At 34.4% G+C, this 21,325-nt stretch overlaps 1 protein-coding gene across 1 annotated transcript in view; it reads right to left on the bottom strand.

Moving 5' to 3' along the window:
- SOS2 (SOS Ras/Rho guanine nucleotide exchange factor 2) overlaps positions 1-21,325 on the bottom strand; it is an 80,485-nt gene that overhangs the window by 36,698 nt on the left and 22,462 nt on the right. Inside the window, exons 3-8 of the mRNA XM_045567644.1 lie at positions 20,842-20,973; positions 19,818-19,982; positions 17,515-17,718; positions 16,700-16,843; positions 13,240-13,350; positions 7,843-7,941 (exon numbers count right to left, since the gene is read on the bottom strand). Coding sequence (XP_045423600.1) covers positions 7,843-7,941; positions 13,240-13,350; positions 16,700-16,843; positions 17,515-17,718; positions 19,818-19,982; positions 20,842-20,973 — 855 coding nt within the window. The remainder of the gene's footprint in view (positions 1-7,842; positions 7,942-13,239; positions 13,351-16,699; positions 16,844-17,514; positions 17,719-19,817; positions 19,983-20,841; positions 20,974-21,325) is intronic.

Raw genomic sequence — 21,325 nt, 5'->3', positions numbered from 1 at the left:
GCTTTTAAAGATACATGTAGAGGTCTTGCCGTCAAAAGATTAACAATGGAAATAATTTAAGTGACTATGAGAAGTAATACCTTAATCTCCAGATTAAAGAATAAAGAATTGAAAGTATGAAACGGAGAAAAGTCAAAATACCACAGAAAGTTTTAAAAAGGATCAGTGTTTGGTTATTCTGATTTTTAAAGGTAAAAATTCCTAGCAAAATCACTTATTTTGCTGCTTTAAAGATTTCTTACAAAAAGATCCTTCACAGCTCTACACTAATTGTTTTGTTGATCTAAATTTCCAAATTATCACTAATTACAAGATTTTACCAAAAAGGTATGCGGAAAATTTCTATTATCTACTTGGGTTTTTTTTTTTTTTTTCAAATTCCATGGATGGTGAGAATATCTACTTGGTTTTAAGGCTGCTCAAACTCTTCCATGTCTTTTTTTTTTTTTTCCTTTTCTGTTTTTAAGAGATGGGGTCTCGCTCTGTCACCCAGGCTGGAGTACAGTGGTGGGACCACAGCTCACTGAAACCTTAAACTCCTGGTTTCAAGGGATCCTCCCACCTCAGCTTCTCAAGTAGCTGGGACTCCAAGTGTGAACCACCACATCTGGCTTATTTTTTTTCATTTTGTAGAGATAGAGTCTCGCTGCTATGTTGCCCAGGCTGGTTTCAAACTCCTGGCCTCAAGGGATCCTCCCACCTTAGCCTCCCAAAGTACTGGGATTACAGGTGCCTGGCCTACCTGTCATTTTAAAATAGCCACATAATAGTTACAAGTTGTCAGGTAGAAAAAAAAAATCAGGATATTTAGAGCATAGGATTTCCTAGAGATAGAAGAATATAAAACAACAAATGGCTCTGTCATAAACTTAGTCCAATAGTTTGCTAAATATTTCTTTAATTTTCAGCAATGAGATTTAATCAACATCAAATTAATGAATACCCAAGCTAATTTTCTACAGATATTTGAAAGAATATAGCTAAACATTTTACACTGACATAGAAATTACCATACTGAACTATTTACAAATAACTCATGCCCCCATTAGCTTTCTACATATGGGCTCCTGCCCTCCTTATCCAGCTGGTGAATTTAGCCTCTAGGATACAGCTGAAATGCCTCCTCTTGATGAAGATACCTTCTGATGATGCCTTTTCCCCTTTAAATTTTTTCTTTTGAAATTTATAGAAAAGTTGCAAAGTAACACAAATAACTCCTGTATATCCTGAGTCACCAATTTTTAACATTTTGCCACATGCTTCATCATTCTGTGTGCTAGTGTGTGCATACCATTTTTCCCAGAACTACTTAAAAGTAGTTTGTGATACTAACCATTCAGTTCCTGGCAGAAGAAGGGGAACCACTGCTGAATGGTTTTGAGATTGTTTTAGGAAAATAAGGAGAAGTCGAAGGTATCATAAATTGCTCTCAAATGGTATCATTCCCCTTTACTCCTTTAATATTTCAGTGGTATGTCTTCGAATAATGATTTTCTTTTACAGAATCACAGTATAATGATCAACTTTAGGAATTTAACACTGATAAAGTTAAATTATGTAATCTACACTGCATATTCCAATTTTTTCAACTGTCCCAACTTTTTCCCCAATACAGGATTCAGTCAGTGTTACACTAAGTTGTCATGTTTCCATTGTCTCCTTTAATCTGCACAGTTTGAGCATTTGTCTTTCATGGCACCTCCAAATAAATAAGGACACACACATACACAGACACTCAGTAGGACAAATCCCTATATACTCAACACCCATATGAACTTTTTTCTGACTTCCCTAAGCAGAGCCTCAGTGATCCCAGAATACTACTTCTACTAAGCTTTTATTATATAATTATTTGTTTGATGTCCATCTTCCTCACTAAACTGTGAACTCCTTAAAGCCTGGGGATATGTTTTATTCATTTTTTGCATAGTACTTGGATATGATAGGTACCCAGTAACTGTCAGAAGGAATTGTAATAAATGACTATTGTATAAATACTTTTGTTAAGTATTTAGACAAATAATAAACATTTATTGAATTCTATTCTGTGCATGCTCTTTTATGCATTAGCTTATTTAATTTTTATTACAACTCTGTGAAATAGGTACTGTTGTTATATACATGTTACAGATGAAAGAATTCAGGAACAGAGAAATTAAGTAATTTGCCCATTATGAGTAGCAGAGCCTGTATTCAAATCCAGGGGCTCTGATCCCAAAGTCCATGCTTTTCAATAGACTACTATATTGCCTTTCTAAAATGACACCAGCTATGGCTATGTAAAACACTGGTCTATGCCTAAATCTGGTGATCATGAGTTGAAAGGGATCCCTTCTATGTTAAAAAAACAAATTGCATAATTACACAATTTAAAAAATAAAATGAAATGAGTGTGTTTTGGAAAACAGGTCAAAGAGAATAAATATTCTTGCAATACATGCTTAAACTAAGTAATAAAATGGAAGTGATCTTTCATTAATGTCTAGTATCTTATGAGCCTAACTGAAGAATATATTCCTTGCTCACCTGATAATCATTATTCTCCTTAGTTGACGATAAGTGTATCCTGTCCAAGATTTTATACTTCACAGAAGTTTTCTCTTAACTTGATGAGACTTCACTGAAATATGTACCATGCTTTTCTTGAATTCCTACAAAATGCTACATCTACTATGGATATCTGTGTGCCTACAACAAGGGAAATTATCATAAATTATAAATTTGTCTCTAATTCATTGTATTAGGAGTTCAGTCTAGATGTGAAATAATATATGTGAGCAATTCTTTTTTGTTAGTGATAAACTTCTCTCCAGATTTTCATATAGTAATTTGGTAGGAAATTCAACTCACTAAAATCTATGATCATTTTTTTATGTGCTTTAAAATAAAATCATCTTTCTTCAGTATGTCCTTGAATGATGTGTCAGTACTGAAAGAGTAAATATGTAATAAAATACTCTTTATAGTTTTTTTTTAGAGTCAGAAGATTTCTTTCAATAGCGATTAGCGTAAGTACTTGATGCTATGAATATACTCACACATATACATACACACATGCACACAAACAATAACAAAGCAAATGCTGCATAATGTTCACAACTGGTGACTCCAGGTGAAAGGAGCTCACTACTGTTTTTATAACTTTTCTCTACTTTTCAAAGTAAAAGGTAAAAAAGTATTACCTAAAGAAATTAAATTGTTTCATATTAAAATATTATCTTTCCCAATGAACCTCATTAAAGGTATTAATAATAAGTCTTCCTGTTAAGCTTTAAACTAAGTCCTCCTGAGAGAAGGATAATTTTTGTTCTTTCCGCTACTAAATTTCCAGGGAATGACCAGAGAGTTCAAAGAGTAAGAGGATGTTAGCTGCTTTTGAATAAACCCATTCTGAATTAAGAGTCAGTATGTCCTTAGAAAATAAGGATAGACATAGATCGTTTTCCTCTCAACATATGAATTATGTTATCAAGTTATAAATCAGGAAATGAACTTTCTTTTTCTTCTTGTATAAAGACTAAAATATATGTTAAGAAAATAATCTAAAAAAAAAAAGAAAAGAATCTAAAATTTATCTTTAAAAGTAGTTTATAAAAATTTATCTGAGTAAAAAATGAAAACAGTAGTTTGTAATCAACTTCAGACAGGATTCAATTTGAAGAGAACTGGCCGGACACGATGGCTTACACCTGTAATCCTAGCACTCAGGGAGGCCAAGGCAGGAGGATAGCTTGAGGTCAGGAGTTCAAGACCAGCCTGAGCAAGAGTGAGACCTCATCTCTACTAAACATGAAAATAATTAGCCAAGAACTACTAAAAATAGAAAAAATTAGCTGGGTGTGGTGCTGCTCGCCTATAGTCCCAGCTACTTGGGAGGCTGAAGCAGGAGGATCAGTTAAGCCCAGGAGTTTGAGGTTGCTGTGAGCTAGGCTGACGCCATGGCACTCTAGCTTGGGCAACAGAACAAGACTCTAAATAAATAAACAAACAAAATAAATAAATAAATATCTGAAAAGAACTAAAAGGAAAAATATTACCTATAAAATGAACTTTAAAATATTGCCATGAGTAACAATAATCCAACAATGTACTTTAAAATAATTTTAGGCAAATTGTATATGGCATCCTGTAATTTCCCACTATGTAGTTGTTTTTCCATCTTGCTTTATCATAAATCTGATTTGGGGAAATAAAATTTAAATAGTATTTAAATGCTAAATCCACAAATAAATCTCTCTTGGTATATCACTGAAGCAGACATTTCAAACTAAAATAGTGGCTTAAAAGTGCTCTAGGACTGTTTTCTACTCCTAAAGGAACATGATAAACTTTTAGTCACATTGGTTCAGCCTTCTTTCTTATGGTCCTCATCCCAAGTAAATTTACATGAGATGGAATTTATTTCAGATGAGTACAGAGCCAAAACAGTATCACAAAAAGGCAAGCTATAGAATGGGAGAAGTATTTGCAAATCATGTATCTGATAGGAGTTAATATCTAGAATATGTAAAGAACTCCTACAGGCCAGGCGCCGTGGCTCATGCCTGTAATCCTAGCCCTCTGGGAGGCCGAGGCGGGTGGATAGCTTGAGGTCAGGAGTTCGAGACCAGCCTGAGCGAGACCCCGTCTCTACTAAAAATAGAAATAAATTATCTGGACAACTAAAAATCTATATAGAAAAAAATTAGCCGGGCATGGTGGCGCATGCCTGTAGTCTCAGCTGCTTGGGAGGCTGAGGCAGTAGGATCGCTTAAGCCCAAGAGTTTGAGGTTGCTGTGAGCTAGGCTGACGCCACGGCACTCACCTACAGCTCAACAAAAATAATCTGATTTAAAAATAGGCAAAGGACTTAGATTGTAAAGAAGATATACAAAGGGCCAAAAAGCACATGAAAAGATGTTCAACATCACTAGTTATTAGGGAAATAAAAATGAAAACCATAATGAGATACCAACTCACATCCATTAGGATAGCTGCTATTTAAAAAAAACAAAAACAGAAAATAACAAGTGTTGCCAAGGATGTGTACTCTTGGTGGGAATATAAAATGGTACAGTGGCTATGAAAAACAGTATGGTGGTTCCTCAAAAAGTTAAAAATTTAACTAACTACCATATGATCCAGTAATTCCACCTCTGGGTATACACCAAAAAGAATCGAAAGCAGGATCTCAAAGACATATTTATACACCCACGTTCATAGCAGCATTACTCATAGTAGCTAAAAGGTAGAAAAAATCCAAGTGTCTATCAATGGATGAAGGATAAATGTGGTATATACCTCCAATGAAATATTATCAACTCTCAAAGTTATATGTAAGCTTCATTGATGTTGTGTGTTGTTCTAGCTTAATTTTCTTCCACTGTCTGAATCAATTATAACTTTTCATCCTTTCCTGGTTGACAAACAGAATTTGCTATTACTGATAACACTCACTACATTTTTATAAATGTCTTTTGATGAAATGTGCATGCATTTTATTACTATAAAGTATCTAATCAGGGATGAAATTGCTTGGTTATAGGGTGTGCATATCTTTCCCAATTTTTTTTTAGACTCAAGGTCTGACTCTATCACCCAGGCTGGAGTGCAGTGGTGTGATCATAGCTCACTGCAGTCTCCAACTCCTGGGCTCAAGCAGTCCTCCTATCTTGCCTTCCGAGCAAGTAGGACTACAGGCGCACACCACCAAATTCAGCTAATTTTTAAATTTTTTGTAGAGACGTGTCTCGCTATGTTGCCCAGGCTGGTCTCAAACTCGTGGCCTCCTGCCTCAGCCTTCCAAAGTGCTGAGATTATAGGTGTGAGCCACTGCCCCCAGCCCATATCTTCAAATTTATTAGGTAACGCCAAGCAATTTTCCAAAGGGGTTATATAGCTTATACTCCTACTAGAATACATAAATGTTCATATTACTCCTTGTGTATATTTTCAGACTTTTAAATTTCTGTCATCTAGTGTGTATGCAATGATACTTGGTTTAATTTTTGGTTTTAACTTGTATTTCCTTGATAATTAATGAGTTTGAATATATGTTTATTGATCTTTTGGATATCCTCTTTTGTGGAGTTATTCACATCTGCCATTTTAAATAGCTTCTCTTCTGTAGCTTGTCTTTCCATTCTACATTTCTATTTGTTCTTGTTGTTGCTGTACATAAATTAAAACTGAGTATATTCCATATTTATTCCAAGGGTTAGCAGTTGCATTGATAGGACAAGGATGGTTTCTCTTTATTTTTCATTCTTTGAAGCCTTAAGTCACTCTAAACTAATAATAATATCTGCTGCCTTTGGACACACATCAGAACTCACCAATGAGTGCTTCTTTTCCCACTTCAAGATCCTTACACATATTCTCTTGATCTTTTAAAGGTAGGAGTGGTTACTAAAGTGGGCTTGTGAGAGATGAAGATTTTCTAGCAACTCTTCATTCTTATTTCACTGTGTCACTGTCAATATGACTCCAGCTAACATTGGAGGACTTTGGCCTACTTTCAGATTATTTCCCTTTTTCAAGTGTAATTCCAACATATCTTGCTCAGTAAAATTTTCATCCCCAACTTCTTTATTGCTCTTTAGAAGCAAAGCATCTTTCTGCTTATTTTGTACCTCTCCTTTAGGATACCAAGTTAGTATAGACTGTTCAGACTTTTTCCTTCTAATTCATTGGTAAGAATATTAAAATAAAAGCCAGAATAATTCTATGAATATCTTGTAAGCATCTAGGCAAGGAATTCATTTGGTAATTTCTAATGAATACCTACCTCAAGAATTTTTTTTTATGGAGTCTTACTACTCACAGCACATGATGCTGGAGGCAACCAGCTTTCATGTACAAATAGATGTACAACTTGGTTGTGTATTTCTCCATGGAGACTAGTGGATCCACAAAGAACTCATAAAAAGGATTGCAGGCTTCATTTAAATAAAACATAGGCAGGCCCCAATGTATATTTAGATTCCTAAAATTCTTTTAAATTATTTTCACATCTTATTAGAAGTCCTATCATTAGTCTTACAGTAGCCTTCTAATATTTGTCAACATTTAAAAATCCTGGCTTGACTATATCATTGGAGCTTATTTTTCTCCCTACCTGGATGATTGGTTTTTAAAATCCCCAAGGTTGGTCTTACTGCTACTATGTCTGCATCTAAGATCAGGACATTGACTATGACAGACAGCCTGACTCATCCTGAGCCACAGCTACTTTTCCCACCAATTAATCACTAGCCTCCAAAGTCCTCTTAGCCAATATGACTAAAACCACCAGGACTAGCGATTAGCCAGTTAATTAAAATAAATCAAAGAATCATTTTTTTAAAAAGTTTTATATATATATATATATATATATATATATATATATGCATGTATTTTTTTTTTTAATGTGTTGCTTGGGTCCTAGGCTAAGAGAAGAAGAATACTATATTGCAAAGAAAAAATGTCAACTTCAAAAGCACTTTTCTTAATAAGTTAAACAAGATAGAACTTTAGTGCACTGTTTGCACAAAAGTTGTTAATTACTTATATAAAACAAAAGGTAAGAGACTGGTATTGTGTGTCTCCAAAATTAATTTTGAAAAGTAAACTCTTTTCTATTAGTTCTTTGAGATTCAACATTATGAAATGACAGACAAAGATAACATTTTCCTCTATCACATGAGAATGATCTGAATATCAGATATATAGAATTTTCTCCAAGGTCACTGTAAAGAAGTTAGGAATTTTAACATACTTTATTTTAATGAATAAAAAGTATTTAAAAATATGATCAGGTCAAAAACTGGTTTTTTAGCCCCCAGAAATACAAGTATTTTTTGGTTCACAAAGCTTTCATCTTACCTTTAATAATTCAAAATAGTGCCAACAATGATACACTGGCACCAGCATAAGGCGTGGAAGGACATAACGAACTGCCTCTTTAAAACCATCAGCAATGGACTGCAAAGCAAAAAGATATTATAGTCTATCTCTGATATCAAGGATATATAAAAGCAGTGCCTAACAAAAACAGCTTTTAAAAATTCAAGATAAAGACTTAGCAAAACTATAATGGAAAGCATATTCTATATTTGAAATTCAAGTGCTGTAAATCAAGTTGTTAGTTTTTTCTCCCTTTCTTCAAGTTACTGAAGATAAATATATACATTTCTTCATCTTTTATATGGCTAAAATAACGTCCACAATAGTCCTCTACAGCTTTTCTTCAAATGTTTGAGCTTCCATATCCCTAAAGGAATTCTGAAAAGCCACGTACCCTCTTGCACATTTTAACATCATCAGATATGTTTTAAATTTAAATAGATACAAAGGCTGTACTTTGAGGAATGTTGTATATTGTAAATGTGATTTAAATATATTTCACCAAAGAATAAGTGAATAAATTTCAGATTTGGCTCATTTAATTTATGAAAATGTCTGTCACATAACTTGATTGGCAAAGCCAATCTTCACTGTCAAAATAAACAGCTAGCAGACTTAATTTGTCAGAAGTCTGACTTTATTCTTAAATTCAAATTAAGCATATCAACGTCATGGCCTCAAGAATTAAAAGCATCTGGAAGAATCTACAACTGCTTCTAACATAGTACATCAAGGAATGAGAACTTTATAGGCCTCCCCTCTCCTTTATCCCAAATGAATGAAGTACTCAAAAATGTTATTATATAATAATATAATCATTTGTTATAATCATCTCACTTCTTAATTCTTAGGTAATCAGACAGATATGACAAGACATAGATAGAGAAGACATCTCAGCTACAAGGGTTTTTTTTTTTAAACCATAATCACCCCACACCCTTCTTTTGGAAACTCTTTTGCTTTGTATTCAATGAACTCTCCTTTAGGAGTAACACCTTTTTTTTTCCCTTGGTTAGTGCCCTGGAGGTTTTTACACCTTGGATCAAGGAATAATGGAAAATTCAATATGGCAAGAGGTAATATGCAAGAGAAGTTGGAAAAGAGAGTGCAAAAAACACAAACAAGATTTCAAGCATATTAGATGTTGATTCCCTTAAAGCCAGTTGTGCCTTTATATACCCTGAAAAATCTCAGTGTATAGTTAGGAATAGGTAATACCCCAGTTTTGGAGACTACTACTCTGTAGAATAAATGATTTCCTAAAATTTATGAGGGATTTAGAAGTCACTCATGTTGATTTTAAACATCTTTAAGGTTCACCTACTGGTATTTCTTCCCTTAAGAAAAATACCAACCAGAGCAATACATGTGAGAAAGAATCTGTTATTTTTTTTTTTTTTAAATATCCTCTTGTACAAACACTTCCACAATTCTCATATTTTCTTAACTGAAATTAAATGATAATTTGTTCAATAGACTTATTAGCCAGTAACTAGACTTGTTACTAGGATAAGCAAAAAGAGCCAACTATTTTCTTAAAGATTCATTTCTTTTAGCATTTGCTATGGTCTGAATGTTTACATCCCCCTAAAATTCATATGTTGAAACCTAATCCCCAATGCAACAGTATTAAGAGGTGGGACTTTTAGGAGGTGATCAGGACATCAGAGCAGAGCCTTCAGTAATGGGACTGGTGCCCTTATAAAAGGGGCCCGAAGGAGCTTATCTGCCCCTTCTACCACGTGAGGACACAGTGAGAAAGCACCATTTACAAGCCAGAAGAACAAGCCCTCACCAGACACTGAATCTGCTGGCACCTTGATCTTGGACTTCTCAGCCTCAAAAACTGTGAGAAATAAATTCTGTTGTTTATAAAGCAATCCAGTTGATGGTATTTTGTTAGAGCAGCCTGAATGTACTAAGAAAGCATTAAAATAATACAGTGATTTGAATTACTCTGGATGTTTTATATATAGTGCTATTGGAACCAATATGAAACTTTAAAATTAGTATACAAGATCATCCTGTTTTATTTGTGCTAAAATGGCTACTAAAGTGTACTCTAAAATTTCTGCATTATTCAGTGTAAGGAGCCCTCTGATAGTAACTGGAGCTATACTGAGTGTTTAATACATGCCAAACATTGTGTTTCTGCTTTATATGTATTCCTATTTAATTTTCATAATAACTATAAGAGGTATACATTATTATCATCACCATTTTACAAATAAGCAAACTGAATCTCAGAGATTCAGTGAATTGCTAGAGGTAATGCAACTATTAATTAGACCAAAGCCGGAAGTTCTGACTCCAAACCTCATTTTCTTTTTTTTTTTTTTGAGACAGAGTCTCGCTCTGTTGCCCAGGCTAGACTGCCATGGCGTCAGCCTAGCTCACAGCAACCTCAAACTCCTGGGCTCACGCAATCCTTCTCCTCAGCCTCCCAAGTAGCTGGGACTACAGGCATGCGCCACTATGCCCAGCTAATATTTTCTATATATTTTTAGTTGTCCAGCTAGTTTCTTTCTATTTTTAGTAGAGATAGGGTCTCACTCTTTTTTTTTTTTTTTTTTTTTGAGACAGAGTCTCGCTCTGTTGCCCGGGCTAGAGTGAGTGCCGTGGCATCAGCCTAGCTCACAGCAACCTCAGACTCCTGGGCTTAAGCGATCCTACTGCCTCAGCCTCCCGAGTAGCTGGGACTACAGGCATGCGCCACCATGCCTGGCTAATTTTTTGTATATATATTTTTAGTTGGCCAGATAATTTCTTTCTATTTTTTTTTTTTAGTAGAGACGGGGTCTCACTCTTGCTCAGGTTGGTCTCGAAATCCTGACCTCGAGCGATCCACCCGCCTCGGCCTCCCAGAGCTAGGATTACAGACGTGAGCCACCGCGCCTGGCCTAGGGTCTCACTCTTGCTCAGGCTGGTCTTGAATGCCTGACCTTGAGCGATCTTCCCACCTTGGCCTCCCAGAGTGCTAGGATTACAGGTGTGAGCCACCGCACCAAATCTCATTTTCTTAAGGTGTGCTATATAGCTTCAAAGATGCTTTTTGGTCTTTAATGAAGCATTACTTCAAAACTGAATGAAATTTTTTAAGTTAATACAGTACAAGCGAGTTTGGCCTAAAAGGGGTTTTATCTAATTTTCAGTTTTACTGAATATCTGGGGGGATAACTTCAATAACTATGTCTAAATATCCAAATTCCACTGCAAGAATTCCTAATAGGAATGCAACAAGAAATGTGTTGTGAGTGCTTTTAATGAGTATCCAAAGTTTTTATACACAGAAGATTGTCCCTTTAATTAATGTTTACTTTACAGTTTTTATGAACCTGTAAGATTTAATTTGTTCCTCTCTTGAAGTAATTTGGAAAATTAGGTATAATTTTTATTCCATGTTTATAAATTTCTGAGAATAAAGCAGTAGAAGGAGATAAAGGGAATTCACAGTAAAGAGGGCTGGAAAAAGATGGTAAATTCAGTTTTAAACTTATTACATTTTGAAGTGCCTATAGGATATCCAAGTGAATCAGTTCATGGCAGCTGCAGCTGGTTATATGAAAGTGTAAAAGACACACACACACACCCACACACACACACACACACACACACACAGTGCTCATAAGTAAGTGATGGCCTGGAAATACAAAAAGGAAGTCACCAGCATACAGGTATGGATGAAGTCACCCTAGGAGAGCACAGAAAGACAGAAAAACAGAATTGGATAACAGCTACAATTGCGGAGACTGAGAAGAAATCAGAGAAGTAAAATGAACATTAGAGAAAATGGTATCATAAGAGCCCAGAGACAAGAGGGGGACTAACAAATACTATTGACATAAATATGAAATTAAAATATATGAATTAAAATAGAGGCCGGGCACGGTGGCTCACACCTGTAATCCTAGCACTCTGGGAAGCCGAGGCGGAAGGATCGTTTGAGCTCAGGAGTTCGAGACCAGCCTGAGCAAGAGCAAGACCCCGTCTACTAAAAAATAGAAAGAAATTACCTGGACAGCTAAAAATATATGTAGAAAAAAATTAGCCAGGCATGCTGGCACGTGCCTGTAGTCCCAGCTACTTGGGAGGCTGAGGCAGAAGGATTGCGTGAGCCCAGGAGTTTGAGGTTGCTGTGAGCTAGGCTGACGCCACGGCACTCTAGCCAGGGCAACAGAGTGAGACTCTGTCTCAAAAAAAAAAAAAAAAAAAAAAAAATCTGCTAGATTTGGCAATTAATTGTGAGAGGCTGTTTTTAGTATTATATTCTGATTAGAATACACATGGTAGTGTTTTGACAAAGAACCGTGAAAAATAACATGAAGACAACTGGCTGCAAAGTGAAAAAATCAAAGAGAGGAGTAGCTAGAGTGAATGGTTTGTTCATTTGTTCGCTTGCTTTAAGGCAATAAAGATCTGACCATAATCACATGCTAAGGGGGGAAAGTTAGTCTAGACACAGAAGTTTCTACAGCCAATAAGTAGTCAAGTATCACTTATACCAATGTAAGCTTTGCTGTAAGTGCTGATAGAGTAAAAATATAATTTTATTTGGCTCTCTCCACGTATTTTCATTTTATCGAAGCACATAACTGAACCAATTAACTTGTATACTCCTCAATACAGTTTAAAGATGGCTACTATAATGAGTTTTTAAAAATGCAGTATTTACCTCCTTTAAATTATGGGCCTAACACAGAAATCAATAAGAATATATTTGAGGCCATTATGATTTCTCCAAATCTTCCTCCTATAGGGAATATAATCCTGAAATAGCTCTCCAGATTCATCTCTATGTTCCAGATCTAAGATGTGCCAGATTCTTCTGGTCATCCAATATTTGTGATGTTGTACTACAAAAGATTTACGTATAAAGAACAGATTGAGGGCCAGGTGCAATGGCACACACCTGTAACACCAGCACTTTGGGAGGTCGAGGTAGGAGGATCACTTGAGGCCAGGAGTTTGAGACCAGCCTGAGTAATATAGCAGTGAGACCCATCTCTACAAAATAAAAAAAGGGCCAGATGTGGTGGTTCGTGCCTATAGTCCCAGCTACTTGAGAAGCTGGGGTGGGAGGATCCCTAGGATACAAAACCAGGAGTTTGAAGCTGCAGTGAGCTATGATCCCACCACTGTACTCCAGTCTGGGTGACAGAGTGAGACCCCATCTCTTAAAAAAAAAAAAAAAAAAGGAGAAAGGCAGAAAACAGAAGACAATCTACAATGGGTTTAGAATTAATAAGATTTGAGGGATTAATGAAATATTTTCTCACTTGCTTTATAAAAAGACTCTAGAATTACAAACATCTGAAGGATAAGATGGTGAAATATTCCTTTACTTACTTCATAAAAAAGAAAAAAACTTAAGTTTACCTGAAAATGTAGAGCAACTGCAGGTCTGGCCATCAGTTTACTGAAATGTTCATTAAACTCTGGTGAAAGAATGTCCTGTGATAATGTTTCATACGGATCAAATGCTTGTTCCTATTTTTTTGAAAAGAAAAATGTGTTAGGTTTAAAAGAACATGTTATCTACTAATATGGTACAGATTACTTAATGGCAAATTTTTATTCAAGTCCTCAATTAGATTTTATCACTTTTAGCTCTCTACTTTTTCAGGGTCAAAATAACTATAATTATGGCTGCAACTGGTAAATTTTTTAAAATGTAAGTAGTGACTTAGAGTAATAGATAACAAGAGGCTATAGGTCTTAAAATAGGTCACTGACTTTGTGGTCACAAATATCAAACTATTAAAATGCTTATGCACATTTATCCCCAGTGAATGAAAAGAGTAAGAGTAGGCTGGAGTTCGAAATTCAGCTATGCTTACCTAAGTTGAAATGAGTTTACATTTCAAATTATTTTCAAAGGAAACAAAAGTGATAGTTCTGTTTTATTGACTCTACAGTTTCCAAAATAAGAAAAAGAAAGTCTAGCACAGATAACACACACTAAGATAACAAGCAGAAATCACCCATAGTTTGTCCAATGTCTGTATTTAAATAAACTCCTATTATTTGGTAATAATCAATAACCCAATGTTTAATTAGACCTAAGAGATTTGTTTCATTTTTCTAGTTTAAAAGTACAAAAAGAGTGGTTTTGGGAGAAAATAAGTACACTATTGGCAAAAATGCAGAGAAATTAGGATACTTGTACATTGCTAGTGGGACTGTAAAATGGTTCAGCCCCATGGAAGACAATTTGGCAGTTCCTCAAAAAGCTAAACAGAATTACCATATGACCCAGCAATTCCACTCCTAGGTGTACATCCAAAAGCACTGAAAACATTGCAGCATTATTCAAAATAGCTAAAAGGTGGAAACAATCCAAGCATTCATAAGCAAATGAAGGAATAAACAAAATGTGATATACACATGCAATGGATTAGTATTCAACCACAGAAAGTGCTAAGTTCTGACATATGCTATAACATGGATGAATCTTGAAAACATTATGCTAAGTGAAGTAAGCAGGCACAAAGGACAAATATTATATGATTCCACTACATGAAATATCTAAAATAGCCAATTCATAGAGACAGAAGGTAGATTATAGGTTAAGAGGAGTGGGAGGAATAGGGATTTCTTGCTCTTTGGGTAGAGTTTCTGTTTGGGGTGATGAAAAAGTTCTGGAAATAGATAGTAGTGATGGGTGTACAATATTGTGAATTTAATTAATGCCACTGAATTGTACACTTAAAAATGGTTAAAATGGCAAATTTAATGTTTTTTATATATCTATAACCAAAATAAAAAATAAAATAATACGGTATTTTAGAATTACATCTTTAACAGTACAGCAGGCAACCAGACCAAATATAAGATATCATAGCATAAAAAACATTTTATTAAGAACAAAGGCTGAATATTTTTAATTTTTAAAATTTTTTTCTTTTTTTCTCTTCTTCATCACCCTCAGATAATTTTTCTTCTTTTTTCCAAGGCTGAATATATTGATTAGGCATCAGTAACTGAATATTTTTATACTATCAGTTTCTTTGTCTATAAAATGGATGTAATAAAAGTGATCTAGATTTTCAGAAAAATTATATTCAGAATTCTATATTCAGAGATTATAAAATTAAGAAATTTTTTACATGAAATCTAAAGACAGCACATTTAAAGTCCTATTTTCCAGAAGACATGAAAATGGCCAATGAGTATGAAAAGATGTTTCATATCACATTTTAAAAAAAGCAAAATTAAAGAAAAATAAGTGATTTCTTTTTTCCATTAGAATGGTAAAAATGAATGGAATGATACCCAGAATTAGTAAAAAGGGAGGGGGTGGGCAAAGGGGTACAGGCTTCCATACACTGGAACTTATCTAGAAGTGAATCTGGCAAAATGTTTCGAAGTTCTAACAAATGTACCTAGTCTATAATTTCACTTCCAAGAATATGTCTTAAAAAAATTATTAAACTATGAAGGCATAGTGTAAATATGTTTGTTGCGGTGCTGTTTACAATAAAAAAAAATCTACAACCTTAGGGATATAGATGGTTAAAATGTTACGGTATTTCCACATAACATAGTATTACTAATACTTAAAAACTGGGATAGGTGCAGTAGCAAATGCCTATAATCACAGCACTTTGGGAGGCAGAGGCAGGAGGATCGTTTGAGGCCAGGAGTTCAACACTAGCCTGGACAACATAGTGAGACTTTGTCTCCAGAAAAATAAGAAAAATTAGCCAGGCGTGATGGTGCATACCTGTAGTGCCAGCTACTGGGGAGGCTGAGGCAGGAGGATCACTTGAGCCCTGAGTTTGAGGCAAGGCTACAGTGAGCCATGATTGCACCACCACACTCCAGCCTGGGTGATAGAACAAGACCCTGCCTGTCACCCCCACCCCACAAATTTTTTTAAATTGTGTTGAAGTATATTTATTAACACAGAAAACGTTTATGTATGTAGACTAAAAAATAGCAAGTTACAAAATAGTAGGATACTATTTTTTTAAAACACACATACGTTTGTATGCATACACAGAAAAATATAATAATGAATAAATGTTATAAGGATAAGTTATCTCTGGGTGTTGCAAAATCAAGTGATTTTCGTTTTATTTATATTTATCTGTATTTTTCTGAATATTTTTACAATGAGCTATATTACTTTTATAATCATTTAAAAGACAATATAACTTTCATTTCAGAAAAAATTAAAATAATATAAACATCTTTCTAATTAAGATTAAAATCTACAAAAGGAGCTATAGTCAATAAAATTTATTTTCCTTCACCTTCAACACACTTACCATTAAGAAAAAAAATCCTAAACACTACTCTAGTACATAAACTCTGACTATAAATATTAGCATAGATACAATATAAAGAAAGTATCACTATAACTATAGACAATGCAATTCTAGTTTACTATTGGTTAAATCTTCAGTTGTTGTTTTTTGTTTTTTTTTTGAGACGGAGTCTGGCTCTCTCACCTGGGCTAGAGTGCCGTGGCATCAGCCTAGCTCACAGGACCCTCAAACTCCTGGGCTCAAGCCATTCTCCTGCCTCAGCCTCCAGAGTAGCTGGGATTACAGGCACACGCCACCACGTCTGGCTAATTTTTCTATGTTTAGTAGAGACGGTGTCTCGCTCTTGCTCAGGCTGGTCTAGAACTCCTGAGCTCAAGTGATCCTCCTGCTTTGGCCTCCCAGAGTGCTAGGATTACAGGCATGAGGCACTGTGCCCAGCCCTTAAGGTTTTTTTTTTTTATAATAACCAGCAGCGTCTTCTGATTTTCACAAAGCATTTTTTACTAAACTTCTTAATACAGCAGTTAGGACTCTAATGAGAATATAAAGTAGTTCTGTAAACCTACTTCTGCTAAATCTTCAAAACAGCTGCCAGCTAACGGATGAGGACTGCTTTCATCAGTCATTTCAACTGTGTCTTCAATCAAACCTAAAAGTTTCACAGTCAATTCATGTATATCTGAAATGTTACTAAAAATCTTTTCAATATCCTGAAAAAAGAAAAAGAAAGGTTAAGATATATGAGGTTGAGAATTGTGTTTAAAAATTACTAAATAAGTATTAAGGGTGTATTTTCACCCAATCTCAAACTATTTTAATAATATATTCCAAAACATAGTGACAGTCATTTCAGACATGAAAAAGGAAGAGAAATTTAAAAATCTCTTGGATTACACACAGTAAAAATACTGGAAAATATAGATTCTAAATAGTGTCATTAAATAATTCTAAAACCTGGGATTACAGGCACATGCCTGTAATTTTATTTAATTTATAAAATAAAATTATACTGTGGATAATGCTAAGCAACTCTTTACATAAAGAATTCTGGCATTTGAGTGTTTTAAAACTGGCTAAAATGATAAAAGACTTGATCAAAGTTTTATAGAGTTTATTAACAAAAAGAGCTGGGATCAGAATGAAGATAACTCCTAATCCAAATACAATATAGTGAAAACCCCTTTCTAATTTTGTGTCTAATTTTCATTGTCACTGCACTTATTACATTAGTATAATAATTCACATATTTTTAAAACCCATAAATAAATAAAAGCATTTTATATATTCATAAAGTATATAAAGCTACTATTTATTAATATGATTTTAAGCTGCTGTTTGACTTTTTGGGTACACAGAATTTCAAACCCAAAAAGGTACTTACAGAAGGTTTAAACAGTTTTCTGTCAGAAAGAAAGGCTTCTCGAAACACTTTTATGATCATATTCAGTTCCCGCAGATACTGTCTTTCTTCTGCAATTTCACTTCTGACAAGGTCATAGTAGTTTAATTCACCTGAAGAACTAGGTTCATCTTCACAGAGAGAAACCAAACCTATGTCATCTTGATCAAACATGTCCATCAAAACCTGAGAAATATAAATCAGTAAGATATAAACTTATTTTCCTTACTTTTATAAAACTGCCTCAAAGTACTCGAAATCAAACATTATTAAACAATGTGTATTATAGTCAAATTTATATAAGAAAATTTAGAATAAAAGAAAAATAAAAAGTTGAAGGTGGGAAGTGTTCAAATAAAACTGGATATGGCAAAGTAAATATTTCTGGAAATAAGATAGACCTAATGGTGAAATATGTATGTATGTAGATATACGTGTGTGTAATACAGGGTGTCCCAAAAGTCACCATACATAGGGAAAATGGGAAATTGTAGCTAAATGTCACTTTATTTACAAAATATTCATCAAGTAATGATCAGCGTGATGCTTTTCTGATGCATATTTACTACCCTGACCACTGCTATTAAGTTCATCTGCTAAACTTCAAACACACATAAATGCTTAAACAGTTCTAGTGACCATTTCTTCTTTCAGAAATAGTAAAGACTGCTACCATCAACTTACATCAACCAACAGGCAAGAACCAGTTGTAAATTAAAAGCAACAGGAGAGGGTAACCATACATTTTAGAGTAACAGTTAAAAAAAAAAAAAAAAAAAAGATTAGACCTAGTTATTCATTCAGTCATTTAAGACTGAATGAAAAATACTCTGAGAGTTCAGAAAGAAGGTATAATCCTGAAAAGGAAATTGAAGAAGGAGAAAAAAGATACATGACAACTAAATAAACAACAAAGGATTCTGGACTAGATCACTGCTATAAAGGACAAGTGGCAAAACTTGAATGTTTGAGAGTTAGATGGTACAATGTATCAATGTATTAATTTCCTGGATTTTCATTATCATATTACAGTAATATTGGAGAATGTTTTTATTTGTCGGACACACTATATTGGCAACTTACTCTCAAATGGTTCAGCAGCAAAGGAATACTTTTTATTGTACTTTCAAATTTTCTATAAGTCTATGATACTCTCAAAGTAAAAAAAAAAGTAATCATAATTTTAGAAGTCAAAATAGAAATGACAAGGTATTCCTACCATGAAATTTAAGCGAAAAATCATTTTTGAAATTATGGCATAGTATAATGGATCTCAGCCATTAAAACTGCACATCAAAATCACTTGGAATGCTTTCAAAAAATACTGAGGCTTGGAGGTCAAATCCAGGCCAATTAAATCTCTGGGGGTGAGACACAGGCATCAGTACTCTTCAAAAGCTTTCTGGTAATTCTGATGTACATTAAAGGCTAAGAACCACTGGCACGTGCTAGATCCTGGACGTCATTCACCCTTAGAGGTCCCAATTTAGTTAGGCACCTTCTCTATAAAGTCTTCCTGGCCTCACCCACACTAGAGTTGATTACTTTCTCCACTGCACCTTAGACTTATTAGTATAATGGTTTTAATCACATTGTGCTGCAATTATTTGTTTACAATATTTTTATTTTGCACTAAAATAAATTCCTCCTAACACAAGGATTGCTATTTTATTCAGTGTTATAACTTCATCATGCTCAGGCCAGTGACTGGCACATATGGGGTACTTCAGAAATGTTGACTTAAAAAGTAAGGGGAACAGAGGAGGAAAAGTAGGAGGGAAAGAAAAAGAGAGAGAAAAATGAGGAGATTCAATTTTTTTTCCCTCAAGTAGCTTATAGCCAGGAAGGAATACAGATATGGAAACAAAAATTATCAGAAGAGAGTTACTTCAATATTGCAAAGTCTTTTTCTGTCTGTGCCTCACTAAACTACTCTGTGAAACCAAAGTATGTTCTTCAACATTACTTAAAAGTACCTGAGCAGAACCCCGTATGTTCTCTTTCTAAAATATAAAACTCAAACTACTTTCCTTAAACTGGTTTAAGGCTTTGGAAGATTTTTCCTGTAAGTAAAAGTTTCTCAGTGAAAAAAAAGAGATCCCCATGCTGCAATATGCTTAAAAACCTGGATATAACATGGTTACTATGTAAAGCCAGGATTTTTCTGTCTTCCAACAATAGGAATTACAAAAATTACTAATATAATCATGTATAAAAAAACATTGAGGCAGAAATGAGATAGTCACTATTATTCAAGTTAAGTTTAAATACCTTTTAATACTTACCTTATCTGCACACATTGATACTTTAATGTCCTGCTGAGATATTTCATAATGTCGGATATTAAAAACATAATTACCAGCCAATTTCAAAATATCAGCTGAGATATACTCTAGTACAGCCACAATATATAGGGACACATGGTAGTCCACTTTGTACCCCAAAACCTCCTGTGGAGAGAATAGATAATTGCAAAAAATGGCACTGTCATGTATCAGTTAAACACTCAAAAATTCCTATTTAACATCCTTGCTTATAAAGAACTTTCTATAAACTAATGTCTAAATTTATGGGTACCATAGGATATAAAACGAGCCTTTGGTCCCAGTATGAGGGTTCTGTTTTTTTTTAAAGAGACATCTAATCTAACAGCTCTGCCTTTTATAAAACAAGAATAGTTGACTCTAATATGTTAATAGAAATCTTGGGCTGAACTTCACTGAAAGCCTCTTAATACATTAACCAACACCCATCTGACAAACATCTGCTAACTTTATCCCCTAATAATAGTAGTTTCTATTGAGGGAAGGATGTATGAACTGTTCTTGAAATTGCTACAAAAAAGTCTTCAAATCCATGTACATCAAGCATATTGTAGACTAAATATTCCCAAGCCTACTTTTCCAATGTATATAAAATACTTTTGATAATACAGAGTAATTGAAAAACTTTTGAACTAACAGTAGCTTTTGACATTATGTATTTTCTTAATCAACAAAAGATTGAGAATCATGGCCTACTACACAGAAATCAATTTGGGGTAGCACTCATTAGAAGATGCCACTGAGATGCCATAATGCATTATCGCTATCATTAATCTTTAATATCAGTTGAAAGGTAATCTGATTTCACCAGAATATTTTCACTTTATATACATATGTGCATACGTATGTAAAAGTACACACATGCAAGTGCACATATACACTAACACAGACCATGCTACATTACTACTATATAAATACACCAATACTATATAAATAAAGTATTATTTGTTATAAAGAACTCTCCCAATGGTTAATCTTTCGTTACCTTCAATGAAGGATGGATCTTGTCCACAGGCAGTAAAAGAGGATTTCTTCTTTTTCGTTTCTCTATGGCAGATTGTGCATCAGCAATAGCCCATTTATCAATTGGGTGAGGAAAGGTCTTTTGAACTCGTTCCTGTTCAGATCACAGCAATACCATTGTAGTATTAACAAAAGTGTTCATAAATAGAAATTTCATGCAAAATTCAACTTTATCACTATCCTTAATGCTAGTAGATAACAGTAACATAACATGTTCTGATTCCTGTAATAAACAAATTTTTGGTTTTAAAAAAAAAAAAGGTCAGCAGCACTTTGGGGGGAGGCTAAGGCAGGAGGATTGCTTGAGGCCAGGAGTTTTGAGACCAGACTGAGCAATGTAGTGAGACGCCATGCTCTACAAAAAATTAAAAGATTAGCCAGGCTCAGCGGCGTGTGCCTCTAGTCCCAGCTACTCCAGAGGCTGAGGCAGGAGGATCCCTTGAGAC

The sequence above is a fragment of the Lemur catta genome, chromosome 1 (assembly GCF_020740605.2).
Source record: "Lemur catta isolate mLemCat1 chromosome 1, mLemCat1.pri, whole genome shotgun sequence".
Classification (NCBI taxonomy): Eukaryota; Metazoa; Chordata; class Mammalia; order Primates; family Lemuridae; genus Lemur; species Lemur catta.
The sequence above is the reverse complement of the archived record's forward strand: the minus strand, read 5'-3'. Positions and strand labels throughout refer to the sequence as shown.